The 14,078-nt window shown below is 34.0% G+C and overlaps 1 protein-coding gene across 5 annotated transcripts in view; it reads left to right on the forward strand.

Annotated features, from left to right (window-relative positions):
* Positions 1 to 14,078, forward strand: part of CATSPERE (catsper channel auxiliary subunit epsilon) — a 199,070-nt gene that overhangs the window by 56,305 nt on the left and 128,687 nt on the right. For 4 of the 5 annotated variants that reach the window (XM_038542747.1, XM_038542744.1, XM_038542743.1 and 1 more), the window contains exon 7: positions 3,727 to 3,804. The exons of the other annotated variant lie outside the window; for it this stretch is intronic. In XM_038542747.1, coding sequence (XP_038398675.1) covers positions 3,727 to 3,804 — 78 coding nt within the window. The remainder of the gene's footprint in view (positions 1 to 3,726; positions 3,805 to 14,078) is intronic. 5 annotated transcript variants of the gene reach the window in all.

The following is a 14,078-nucleotide window of genomic DNA, read 5'->3' on the forward strand; positions in this document are numbered from 1 at the left end:
GATACAGTTGAGAAAATTGGAGAATTAGTGATTTGGAATAGGAATCTTGCAGAATACAGTGCATAAAAGTGAAGAGGTGAAAAATATCTAAAGAGTTAAGAGACATAACAGATAGACTGAGACAATTTATCATCCATATAATAGGAGTTCCAAAATGGGAATAAAATGAATTGGACATAATACCAAAAGAGATGATTATGGAGAATTCTTCACAATTGAAGACATGAGTACTCAGATTGAAAAACTAAAGTACAGGATGTAGTAAATGATGGTGAGCCAATGTATAATATGCTAATAAATTTAAGCATTGACAATCAAAATTTTTCAATAATGATTTTTTAAAACAAAAAGCTAGCCAACAAAAGAGTGGAAAATGAAGGGGGATTTGGGTTTGAAATTGTTTAAGGTCCTTATAAGTATTCAGGATAAGGATACTGGATTAACTTTGGCCTACATTAAATATGCATGTAAAAATGTAAGACTGTCCATTAAAGTCATAGAAACAAATATGTAATTTCTAAGAAGAAGAGTTCTAGAAGAAGAAATTTTTAAATGCTAACAGTTTAATAGGAAATAATGAAACATGAAATAAAGAGAAATTAAAACATAAAATATAGAGACACAAAATAAGATTTTCAAAATCATTTAAGTTAAATTAGTAATCAAATTTGTGATTGGATTAAATTCACCCATTAAATGACCAAAACTCCATTAATCTGATTTTAATAAAAGCTACCTAGTTAAAACAAAGAGTAACACAAACTTTGAAAGGAAAAGAATGCAAACAGGTTAATATCAAAAGGAAACTGGTGATGATATGAATGTCAAATAAAAAATATGTAAACCGGATCCCTGGGTGGCGCAGTGGTTTAGCGCCTGCCTTTGGCCCAGGGCGCGATCCTGGAGACCCGGGATCGAATCCCATGTCGGGCTCCTGGTGCATGGAGCCTGCTTCTCCCTCTGCCTGTGTCTCTGCCTCTCTCTCTCTCCCTCTGTGACTATCATAAATAAATAAAAATTTAAAAAAAAATATGTAAACCCCCAAAACATTAAGAGGCATAAAAAGAGAAATTATTTCATGATAACAGAAAAATCTACAAAGAGGAAAACAATGATATCATCTGTGCTTAACAATATAGCACCTGGTCATAAAGAAGATAGAAAGTTGCCTCAATTTGTTTACTGAATCCAACACTACTTACTTACTTACTTACTTACTTACTTAATTAATTAATTAATTAATTTAAAGGGTTTTATTTATTCATGAGAGACACAGAGAGAAAGGCAGAGACACAGGCAGAGAGAGAAGCAGGCTCCACGCAGGGAGCCCGATGCGGGACTCGACCCCAGGTCCCCAGTATCATGCCCTGAGCCAAAGGCAGGTGCCAAACCGCTGAGGCACCCAGGTGTCCCTCCAACACTACTTTAAAACCAAAAGCAGACAAAGAGAAAGTTAGGAAAGGAGAGAGGGAAGAAAGCATAGACTAATATCCTTGTATACATAGGTGCAAAAATTCCACACAAATATTAACAAGTGGAGTTCAGCAATATACTAAAAGAATACATTTAAAAGGGCCAGCATCTTCCAGAATGCAACATTAATTCAATAGCAAAAAAGCTGACAACAATATTCATTCCATCAACACAATAAAGAAGAAAATAAATTATCACGTAGTAAATTTAAAAACTGAATAACCATTTCTAATGAAAACATCAAGCAAAATAAGTTTAGAAGGGAACCACTTGACTCTAATAAAGACATTAATATTTCAAATAACAAAATGACTATTATAAATTAACAAATACATCTGACTCAACTAAAATCAGGAACTGGACTAATGTACTCGGTATCATCATTATTATTTAAAATTGTCTTGAACATAATAGTGTAAATAATAAGACTAGAAAAAAGCACATTATTACAAATTTATAATAGCAATGAAGACTATAAAATAGTTACAAATAAATTTAATAAGAAAGACACAGAACCTGTAGCAAGAGCCATTCTCAAATTTTGTTGAATGAGGGACACTGGGTGATGTATGGAACTATTGAATTACTATATTGTACAACTGTAGAATATTATTTAGGCCTTATAAGGGTTGGCACTGGAGAATTTCAATGAGGTATTATACTTGCATTAAAAAATGTGGGAAGTGTGTATAATATGATCCAGTTTTGTTTTTAAAATTCTTAAAAAGGATTTTAAAAATACATGTAAATATGTACTTATGTACATGTCTGCAAACACATAGTGTGGAGAAAAATAGGGAAGGATACATATTAGGTATTTAAATAAAGTTATATAGATAGAGGCTTCATAAGTGAAGGGAATAAAAGGAGAAATAAAGCCATGCTGTAAAAGGGAAGGAAGGAAAGGAAGAAGGGATGGAGGACAGCAATATATAGGGACAATATAGAATTAAGGCAAAGAGATGAACTAGGATAAGTAGGAATGTCATGTAATTATAAAAGGAATAAAATCTTCATATACGTGTATATATATCCACATAACCAAAACATAGATCAAGATATAAAACATATACATGTAGAAGTTCTTAACATAAAGAACTTCCACAAAGTAATAAAGACTATACAATTTAGAAAAGTGGAAAATAAGCAAGAGAAATAAACAAATATTTCATAAGACAGGAAATATAAGTGGAACTTGAACATTTGGAAATATGCTCAAACTTTTTTATAATGAAAGAGATGCAGGTTAAAAGTGCATCAAAAGTGCCATTTTTCACCCATCAGACTGGAATATTATAAATGTGACAACACATGATGTTGGGAAGGCTGTGAAGAAGAAAGAAATCTCATACATTGCTGGTGTGACAGTATATTCGTGGAAACAATTTAGCAGTATTTATGAAAATTACAAATGTATATGCTATATATTCCAAGGTACAAAATAGTATATACATACACAAAATTGCTCATTACAGCATTGATTATAATGGCAAAGGATTGAGAACAAATGTTTATTAGTAAGTTACTAGTTATTAGTTATAATTTCCATAATTTGGAACAATATGCAGTGGAAAAGTTAATGAAAATATGTAAAGATCTCTAAGATCTTCACTTTAAGTGAAGAATATCATGTTTGAAAAAATGTGTTTAGCATACTTACGTTTATATAAAAAGAAAAAATGTCTTAGTTATGCACAAAAATTTTACAGAAATATAAACAAAACTTACTAATAGTAGATTCTTGTGGGATGTGATGGGCTTGTGGGGATTAGGTGATGGAGTACAGGGTGGGAGAGACAATTTTCACTTTAGGTTTAATATAATTTGTTTTTAACTATTTGAATAAATTGTATATTCAAGAAAAATACTAAAGAAAACAGATCTACATATATTGAAATGACCATGGCATATAAGTGACAAAAGCATGTTAGAAATAACATGCATCATGTGATTCCTTTTTTTGTGAAAAGTGTGTAGGTGAGCGGTTGCTATGTGTGTCTAATTATGATTATAGAGAAAGAGATGTGGATTCAGAGTCTTAACATTGGTTACTTCAGGAGTGTAGAAGGATATTAACTCTTCTTTCATAGGTCTTTGATTTGTTTACTTGTTAAAAGCAGCACATATCACTTTTGATTTTTTTTAATGGGATAATCAAAACTTTTTAAATAAATAAAAATATTTTTATGGTTATGTTTTGCCACAAACTAATTTTCCAAATTGTAAAGAAATGCAACCCTTGTTATTTTGTAGGTTATTGTTCTATGGATATATGATCCAGAAAATGCAGACACCAATGAGTTGCTATGGAATGCAAATGAACCTTCACTAGTAGGTGGAAACATTGTTCTTATAATCACAAATAAAATAATATGCTATATTTCCTTTTTAAGGGGTTTGAATAACCTATTTTAAGTATTCCAGAGCTAACTAAATACACCTTAATTATCCATTATCTTTAGCCATTGTAGTGATTTTGAGCTAGGGCTTAATCTCCATAATTATAAATATCTTTCTATTGAATTCTATTGAACATTGTCCGTACTTTTTATGAACTGCATTAATCATGTAGATGCTAACCTTCAAAATGCCTCAAAGGTGTTCCTTGAGCATCTATCTTGAAATTGTCCTTCAAAAATCTGTCTAGTCCCTTACTGAATTCTTTACCACTTGGAGACTAGCGAATTTCGTAAAGGTGCAGCACAGCAGATAAATACATGTGGTTTTCAACTTATGATGGTTTGACTTACAGCTTTTTTATTTTACCATAGTGCAAAAATGATATGCATTGGATAGAGACACTGCTCTGAACTGGGACCTTTTCCCAATCCGGCTGGCTAGCAATACGTGGTGTGATACCATAGCATGACGCTGGGTGGCGGCCGTGATCACAACAGCAAACAGTACATTTAAATTATTTTGCACCCATACAACCATTGTTTTCACTTTCAGTACTGTATTCAATGATTTACATGAGATATTTAAGACTTTATCATAAAACAGACCTTGCGTTAGATGATTTTTACTGCAAAACACTGTGTTTTGAGCACATTTAAGTGATATTCGATAGGTTAGATGCATTGGTTACATTTTCCACTTAGGTTTTTTTCCATTTATGATGGATTTACCAGGACATACCCCATCCTAATTCAAGGAAGATCTGTAAGTCCTTTATCTTATTTGTTATAAATTTAACTCTTAAGATTTAAGTTCTGTCTTCTGTTACAATTAAAATGTATTGAAGAGAAACATAAAATGGGCTGTTGTCATATGAGACTACTTAATGAGTTTCTGATTTTTGAATAGCATGTACATGCCTCTTGATAATCAAATTCACAAGAGATAGACTAATAAATCAGAAAGACAACCTATCAATTAATTGTTTTATTTGGAAAGTGGCTTTTAGAGGGAATACAATTAATTGTAATTAAATCCTTTAAGCATTACTGTTAACTTAATTTCTAATCTTTCTAAATAAAAATAAATACATTTTAACATTATTTTTTTCATGCATACCTAGTACTTTGCTGTTTATTTCATGTGCACTCATGACCATGTCATTTCCATAAAACCTTTCTATAGCTTTCAGTTACCAACAGCAGTCTGGATTCTTAAGACACTTAACATGGTACACAAAGCTCTGCATATTCTGCTTCTGCTACTCGTCCCTGGCCTCAGTTGTCCACATGTCCTGTCCTCAGCATCAGTACTCTGCTGTTTTCTTGCACATACCTGCTGTTCCATGTCTCTCAGTCTTTGCTTATGCTGTTCCTTCTTTGGTAAATTGATCATTCCCTTCATCTTCTCATGCTTTCCATCTCAAGTCAGGTATCACTGCCTCGAAGATGCTTGCCTTAACCATATCAAGATTTCTTCATATGAGTAGTTTAAGGGCATTATTTTAATGCTACAGTTTTCATAATCATCAACAAAACAGCTCTGGCAAAATTTAAATTGTCTGTTTGGGGTTTTATCACCCAGTATGTAACATGACTGACAGATACTCAAATCATAATTCCACACTTTACTCTTCATTCTCTTCCCGAACCATCTCTGACTTTTTTTTTTTAGCATAAAACACCTATGTTGCTCTCCTCACTTAGAAAATTACAAAGGTTTTATTTTTTTTATTTTTTTTATTTATTTTTTATTGGTGTTCAATTTACCAACATACAGAATAACCCCCAGTGCCCGTCACCCATTCACTCCGACGCCCCGCCCTCCTCCCCTTCTACCACCCCTAGTTCGTTTCCCAGAGTTAGCAGTCTTTACGCACTGTCTCCCTTTCTGATATTTCCCATACATTTCTTCTCCCTTCCCTTATATTCCCTTTCACTATTATTTATATTCCCCAAATGAATGAGAACATATAATGTTTGTCCTCCGATTGACTTACTTCACTCAGCATAATACCCTCCAGTTCCATCCACGTTGAAGCAAATGGTGGGTATTTGTCATTTCTAATAGCTGAGTAATATTCCATTGTATACATAGACCACATGTTCTTTATCCATTCATCTTTCGATGGACACCGAGGCTCCTTCCACAGCTTGGCTATTGTGGCCATTGCTGCTAGAAACATCGGGGTGCAGGTGTCCTGGCGTTTCATTGCATCTGAATCTTTGGGGTAAATCCCCAGCAGTGCAATTGCTGGGTCGTAGGGCAGGTCTATTTTTAACTGTTTGAGGAACCTCCACACAGTTTTCCAGAGTGGCTGCACCAGTTCACATTCCCACCAACAGTGTAAGAGGGTTCCCTTTTCTCCGCATCCTCTCCAACATTTGTGGTTTCCTGCCTTGTTAATTTTCCCCATTCTCACTGGTGTGAGGTGGTATCTCATTGTGGTTTTGATTTGTATTTCCCTGATGGCAAGTGATGCAGAGCATTTTCTCATGTGCGTGTTGGCCATGTCTATGTCTTCCTCTGTGAGATTTCTCTTCATGTCTTTTGCCCATTTCATGATTGGATTGTTTGTTTCTTTGGTGTTGAGTTCAATAAGTTCTTTATAGATCTTGGAAACTAGCCCTTTATCTGATATGTCATTTGCAAATATCTTCTCCCATTCTGTAGGTTGTCTTTTAGTTTTGTTGACTGTATCCTTTGCTGTGCAAAAGCTTATCTTGATGAAGTCCCAATAGTTCATTTTTGCTTTTGTTTCTTTTGCCTTCGTGGATGTATCTTGCAAGAAGTTACTGGGGCTGAGTTCAAAAAGGGTGTTGCCTGTATTCTTCTCTAGGATTTTGATGGAATCTTGTCTCACATTTAGATCTTTCATCCATTTTGAGTTTATCTTTGTGTATGTGCAAGAGAATGGTCTAGTTTCATTCTTCTGCATGTGGATGTCCAATTTTCCCAGCACCATTTATTGAAGAGACTCTTTCTTCCAATGGATAGTCTTTCCTCCTTTATCAAATATTAGTTGACCATAAAGTTCAGGGTCCACTTCTGGGTTCTCTATTCTGTTCCATTGATCTATGTGTCTGTTTTTGTGCCAGTACCACACTGTCTTGATGACCACAGCTTTGTAGTACAACCTGAAATCTGGCATTGTGATGCCCCCAGATATGGTTTTCTTTTTTAAAATTCCCCTGGCTATTCGGGGTCTTTTCTGATTCCACACAAATCTTAAAATAATTTGTTCTAACTCTCTGAAGAAAGTCCATGGTATTTTGATAGGGATTGCATTAAACGTGTAAATTGCCCTGGGTAACATTGACATTTTGACAATATTAATTCTGCCAATCCATGAGCATGGAATATTTTTCTATCTCTTTGTGTCTTCCTCAATTTCTTTCAGAAGTGTTCTGTAGTTTTCAGGGTATAGATCCTTTACCTCTTTGGTTAGGTTTATTCCTAGGTATCTTATGCTTTTGGGTGCAATTGTAAGTGGGATTGACTCCTTAATTTCTCTTTCTTCAGTCTCATTGTTAGTGTATAGAAATGCCACTGATTTCTGGGCATTGATTTTGTATCCTGCCACGCTACCAAATTGCTGTATGAGTTCTAGCAATCTTGGGGTGGAGGCTTTTGGGTTTTCTATGTAGAGTATCATGTCATCGGCGAAGAGGGAGAGTTTGACTTCGTCTTTGCCAATTTGAATGCCTTTAATGTCTTTTTGTTGTCTGATTGCTGAGGCTCCATCTCTGACTTTGAACTCTAAATATCCCCTTATCCTTAATTCATTCCTGCATTTTATCCCATCTTTGAACCTCACCTCATCCCTATCTCTCATTAACTTCCTCAGTGAGCCTTATCTTTGTGCCCAAAACCCACACCAGGGAAAAGAGGACCAGCAGAGGGGTGCAGCTCAGAAGTGAGATACAGAATAATTTATTTGTACAATTTGGTTCAGAAACATTAAAAAATTTAGGGTTTTATTTTGAGGTTTTTTTTCTTTACCATTTTAACTGTGAGTTATAAAGAAAGAAGCATAAAAGTTTAGTACAGTTTAATGAATAATAGTAATTAGCCACACTAACAGTACAGAAGGTCCCCATATGTGCCACTCACATGAACATAATTTCTGCCCCCATCTTAGAAGTAATTGATAGATATAATCCTATAATCTATATTATATAGATATATAATATCTATATAATATAGATATTATATAATAATAATCAGTTGATGAATTTTGGGTTGGTTTAGGTTTTGTTCTGTTGTAATGAGTATTGGTTTCTGTTTTTGTTCAGCTTTAATGAGATGCAAATTATATATAACATTATGTAAGTTTAGATGTAACTGTTGATTTGATACACTTATATATTGTAAAATGATCACCATGGTAGGATTTTTTAACATCTTTATCACCTCACATAATTACCATTTCTTTTCAGTGGTAGAATTATTTAAGATTTACTCTCTTATCAACTGTATCATTAATTATACTCATCATGCTATACATTAGATTCCCGGAATTTATTCATCTTATAACTGGAAGTTTATACCCTTTGACCATCACATCCCCATTTTGCTCATCCCCTCAGACCTTGCAATCACCATTCTACTCTGTTTCTATGAATTCAGCTTCTTTAGATTCCACATAAAAGCACATCATAGAGGGATGCCAAGGTGGCTCAGTGGTTGAGCATCTGCCTTTGGCTCAGGGGTCCCAGGATCAAGTCCCACATAGGGCTCCCCGCAAGGAGTCTAATTCTCCCTCTGCCCATGTCTCTGCCACTCTCTGTGTGTCTCTCACGAATAAATGAATTTAATGTCTTTTTTTTTTAAAGCACATCATAGAGTATTTGTCTTTGTCTGACTTATTTTCACTTAGCATGATGCCCTCAAGGTCCATCGATGTTGTTGCAAATGAAGACATTTCCTTCTTTTTATCGTCAAATAATATTCCATTGTATATAAATACCACAACTTCTTTATCCTTTCATCCTCTGATAGACTGGTTGTTTCTATATCTTGGCTATTGTAAATAGTGCTGCAATAAACATAGGGGTGCATGGATCTTTTTAAAATACTGTTTCTATTTTCTTTAGGTAAATACCCAGTAGTGGAGTTACTGCATCATATGGTATTTCTATCATTAATTTTTTGAGGAACCCCCTTACGGTTTTCCACAGTGGCTGCACCAATTTATAGTCCCACCAACAGTGCACAAGAGTTCCTTTTTCTTCACATCCTAACACTTGTTATTCTTATCTTTTTTTATTTTAGTCATTCTGACAGGTGTAAGGTGAGTCATCTTTTCATGTACCTGTTGGCTATTATTTTCTCCCACTATGTAGGTGACCTTTTCATTTTGTTGATTTCTTTTGCTTGTGCACATATGATTTATTCTTTGCTTTGTTGTAGTGGATTATACTGATTGAGTTTTTGAATGTTGAATCAGCCATGCATACCTAGACTGAATCCTAGTTGGCCATACTATATGACCATAGTATATAATTCTTTTTATATATTGTTGGATTCTATTTGCTGTTGTATTTCCATTTAGTTCAAAAATTTTTTTAATCTTTAATTTCTTTTGAGTCTTTTCCTTGGTTAATATGTTATTTAAAAGTGTGTCAATTTCCAAGTACTCAGGGATTGTTCAGTTACTTTTCTGTACTGACTTCTAGGTTATTCTATTATACTCTGACAACATATTTTCTATAATTTCTATTCTTTTTAAAAATTTACTTTTTTAATTCTACTATAGTTAATGTACAGTGTTCTGTTAGTTTCAGCTGTAAAATATAGTGATTCGACAATTCTATACATCACTCAGTGCTTATCATGACAAGTGCACTCCTTAATCCCCATCACCTATATCACCTCCCCTTTCATAATCACCAGTATGCTCTCTATAGTTAAGAGTCTGACTTTTTGCATGTCTTTTTTTCCTTAGATCATTTGTGTTCTTAAATTTCACATATGAGTGAAATCATGTGGCATTTGTCTTTCTCTAACTGACTTATTTCACTTAGCATTATACTTTCTAGGTCCATTTATGTTGTCACAAATGACAACGTTTTTACAGCTGAGTAATATTCCATTGTACACATATTCCACATCTTTATCCATTCATCTATTGATGGATGCTTGGGCTGCTTCCATATTTTGACTGTTGTAAATAATGCTGCAATAAATATAGTGGTGCATGTATCTTTTCAAATTAGTATTTTTGTTTGCTTTGGGTAAATACATAGTAGTGAAATTGCTGGATCATATGGTAATTCCATTTTTAATTTTTTGAGAAAGCTCCATGCCATTTTCCACAGTGGCTATACCAGTTTTCATTCCTACCAACAACAGTGCACCAGAGTTACTTTTTCTCCACATCCTCACCAACACTTGTTGTTTCTTTAATTTTAGCCATTCTAACAGGTGTGAGGTGATATTTCATTGTGGTTTTTTAATTTTCATTTCTCTGATGATTCGTAATATTAAGAATCTGTTGGCCATCTGTATGTCTTCTTTGCAGAAATATCTTCTTCCTATTTTTTTAAAGATTTTATTTATTCATGAGAGACACAGAGAGAGAGAGGCAGAGACACAGGCAGAGGGAGAAGCAGGCTTCATGCAGGGAGCCGGACGTGGGACTCGATCCTGGGTCTCCAGGATCATGCCCGGGCCTGAAGGCGGCGCTAAACCGCTGAGCCATCCGGGCTGCCCCTTCCTATTTTTTAACTACTATTTGGGGCTTTTTGGTATTGAGTTTTATAAATTGTTTATATATTTTGGGTACTAACCCTTTCTCAAACACATCATTGGCAAATGCCTTCTATTCAGAAGATTGTCTTTTTGTTTTGTTGATTGTTTTCTTTGTTATGTAGAAGCTTTTTATTTTAATGTTGTCCCAATAGTTTATTTTTGTTTTTTTTTCCTTGCCTTACGAGAAATACTAGACAAAAGTTATTATTGCTGATGTCAAAGATATTGCTGCCTGTGTTCTCTTCTAGGATTTTTATGGTTTGAGGACTTACATTTAGGTTCTTTTTTTTTTTTAAGATTTTTATTAATTTAATCATGAGAGACACAGAGAGAGAGAGAGGCAGAGGGAGAAGCAGGCTCCATGCAGGTCACCTAAGGTGGGACTCGATCCTGGGCCTCCAGGATCACGCCCTGGGCTGAAGGTGGCACTAAACTGCTGAGCCACCTGGGCTGCCCTCACATTTAGGTTCTTAATCCATTTTGAGTTTATTCTTGTGTATGGTGTAAGAAAGTGGTCCAGTTTTATTCTTTTGCATGTAGCTGTCCAGTTTTCCAACACAATTTGTTGAAGAGACTTTTTCCCATTGTGTATTCTTGCCTCCTTTATTATAGATTAATTGACATATAATTGTGGGTTTATTTCTGAGCTCTCTATTATATCCCATTGAACTATTATGTCTATTTTTATGCTATTACCATACTGTTTTGATAACTACATTTGTAATATACCTTGAAATCTAGTATTGTGATAACGCTAGCTTTATTCTTTCTCAAGATTGCTTTGGCTATATAAGGTATTTTGTGGGTCCATACAAATTTTAGGATTATTTATTCTAGCTCTGTAAAAAATGCTGTTGGTATTTTGATAGGGATTTCATTACATCTGTAGATTGCTTTCAATAATACAGACATTTTAACAATATTTGTTCTTCCAATCCATGAGCATGGAATATATATCCAATTATTTGTGTCATCTTCAGTTTCTTTCATCAGTGTTTTATAGTTTCAGAGCACAGGTCTTTTCCCTCCTTGGTTAAGTTTATTTATAGATATTTTATTATTTTTGGTGAAGTTGTATATGGTATTGTTTTCTTTATTTCTCTTTCTGCTACTTCATTATTAGTGTATAGGAAAGCAACATATTTCTGTATGTTAATTTTGTATCCTGAAACATTACTGAACTCACTTCTTAGGTCTAGTAGGTTTGGCGGAGTCTTTAGGGTTTTCTTCTCTTTTCTTTTTTTAATCAAGTAGGCTCCACACCCAGCATGGAGCCCAATGTGGGGCTTTAACTCACAACCCTGAGATTGAGACCTGAACCAAGATCAAGAGTCAGACACTTAACCAACTCAGTCACCCAGGAGTCCCTTTATGGGGCTCTCTCTATATAGTATGTCACCTGCAAATAGTGGAAGTTTTACTTCTTCCTTATCAGTTTGAGTGCCTTGTATTTCTTTTTCTTGTCTGATTGCTGTGGCTAAGACCTCCAGTATTATATTCAATTAAAATGGTGGAAAAGGACATCCTTGTCTTATTACTGGTCTTAAGGGAAACGCTTTCAGTTTTACACCATTATGTATAATGTTAGCTGATGATTTTTTTTATGTGACCTTTATTATGTTGAAATACGTTCCCTCTTAAACTACTTTGTTAAGGGTTTTTATCATGAATGTTTCTTATACTTTGTGAAATGCTTTTTTCTGCATCTATTGAGATGATCATTTGGTTTTTATCTTTTCTTTTGTTGATGTATCATGTTGGTTGATTTATGAGTATGGAACTACCCTTATATCCCAGAAATAAATGCCACTTGATCTGAGTGAATGATTTTTTATTAATGTATTGGATTTGGTTAGTTAAGGATTTTTTGCATCTGTGTTCATCAGAAATTCATCAGTAATTCTCTTTTCTTGTAGTGTCTTTATCTGCTTTGGGTATCAGGGTAATGCTGGCCTCTTAGAATGAATTTGGAAGCTTGCTTTTATATTTTTTGAATAGTTTGAGGAGAAAACATACTAACTCTTCTTTAAATGTTCACTAGAATTCAGCTGTGAAGCTATCTGTCCCCAAACTTCTGTTTGTTGGGAGTTATTATTATTATTATTATTATTATTATTATTGATTCAGTCTCATTGATGGTTATGAGTCTGTTCAAATTTTCTATTTCTTCCTGATTCAGTTTTTGGAGGTTACATGTTTCTAGGAATTTATCCATTCCCTCTAGGTTATCTAATTTCTTAGCATATTTCTGAGGTATCAGTTGTTATTCCTTCTCTTCTCTTTCCAGATTTTTTTTCTTGTGATTGATTTCTAGTTTCATAATGCTGTGGCTGGAAAAAATGCATGGTATGATTTCAGTATTTTTTAATTTGCCCAGACTTGTTTTGTGGCTTAACATGTGATCATTCTGGAGAGTGTTCCATGTTCTCTAGAAAAGAATGTATATTCTACTGTTTTAGGATGAAATGTTCTCTATATACCTGTTAGGTCCATCTTGTTCAATGTGTCATTCAAAGTCAGTTTCCTTGTTGATTATTTAATGGTCTATTCATTGATGTAAGTGGGGTGTTAAAGTCCCAATCATTAATGCCAATTTCTTCTTTTAATAGTTGCTTTATGTAATTAGATGTTCCCATGTTGGGTACATAAATTATTACAATTATATTCTCTTATTGTATTGTTTCTTTTATCATTATGTCATGTCCTTCTTTGTCTCTTGTTACAGTCTTTAAAACAGTCTATTTTGTCTAATATAAGCATTGTTACCCTAGATTTCTTTTCACTTCCATTTGCATGATAAATGCTTTTTTCATCCCTTCACTTTCAATCTGTGTATGTCTTTTAGGTCTGATAGGAGTCTCTTGTTGGCAGCATATAGATAAGACTTCCTCATTTCATCACCCTGTGTCTTTTGTTTAGAACACTTAGTCCATTTGCATTCAAAGTAATTATTGAAATGTATGTATTTTTTTGTCATTTTGTTACTTGTTTTACAATCATTTTTATAGTTCTTCTCTGTTTCTTTTTTCTCTTCCTTGCTTCTCTCATGGTTTGCTTCTTTCTTTAGTGATATACTTGGATTCCCTTTTTAAATTTTTTTGCATATATATTACTGGGTTTTTAAAAATTTGTGGTTACAAAAAAAATTTGTGGTTACCATTAAGTTTGTGCACAAAACAGTCTCTATATAACATTTTGTGCATATAACAGTGTGTATTAATTTGATGATTGCTTAAGTTCAAACTTATTCTGAAAGCACTATATTTTTGTTCTTTTCCCTCTACATTTTAGGTATATAGTGTCATACTTTATATCCTTTCATTTTGCAAATCCCCTGACTGATTTTTATAGACATACTTAATTGTACATTTTTTTGTGCTTCCTGCTTTTCTTACTCCTGCTTATGTTCTTTCTTTTCTATTCAAAGAACCCCCTTTAGCATTTTGTGAGGCTGG

The sequence above is a fragment of the Canis lupus genome, chromosome 7, assembly GCF_011100685.1.
Source record: "Canis lupus familiaris isolate Mischka breed German Shepherd chromosome 7, alternate assembly UU_Cfam_GSD_1.0, whole genome shotgun sequence".
Taxonomy (NCBI): Eukaryota; Metazoa; Chordata; class Mammalia; order Carnivora; family Canidae; genus Canis; species Canis lupus.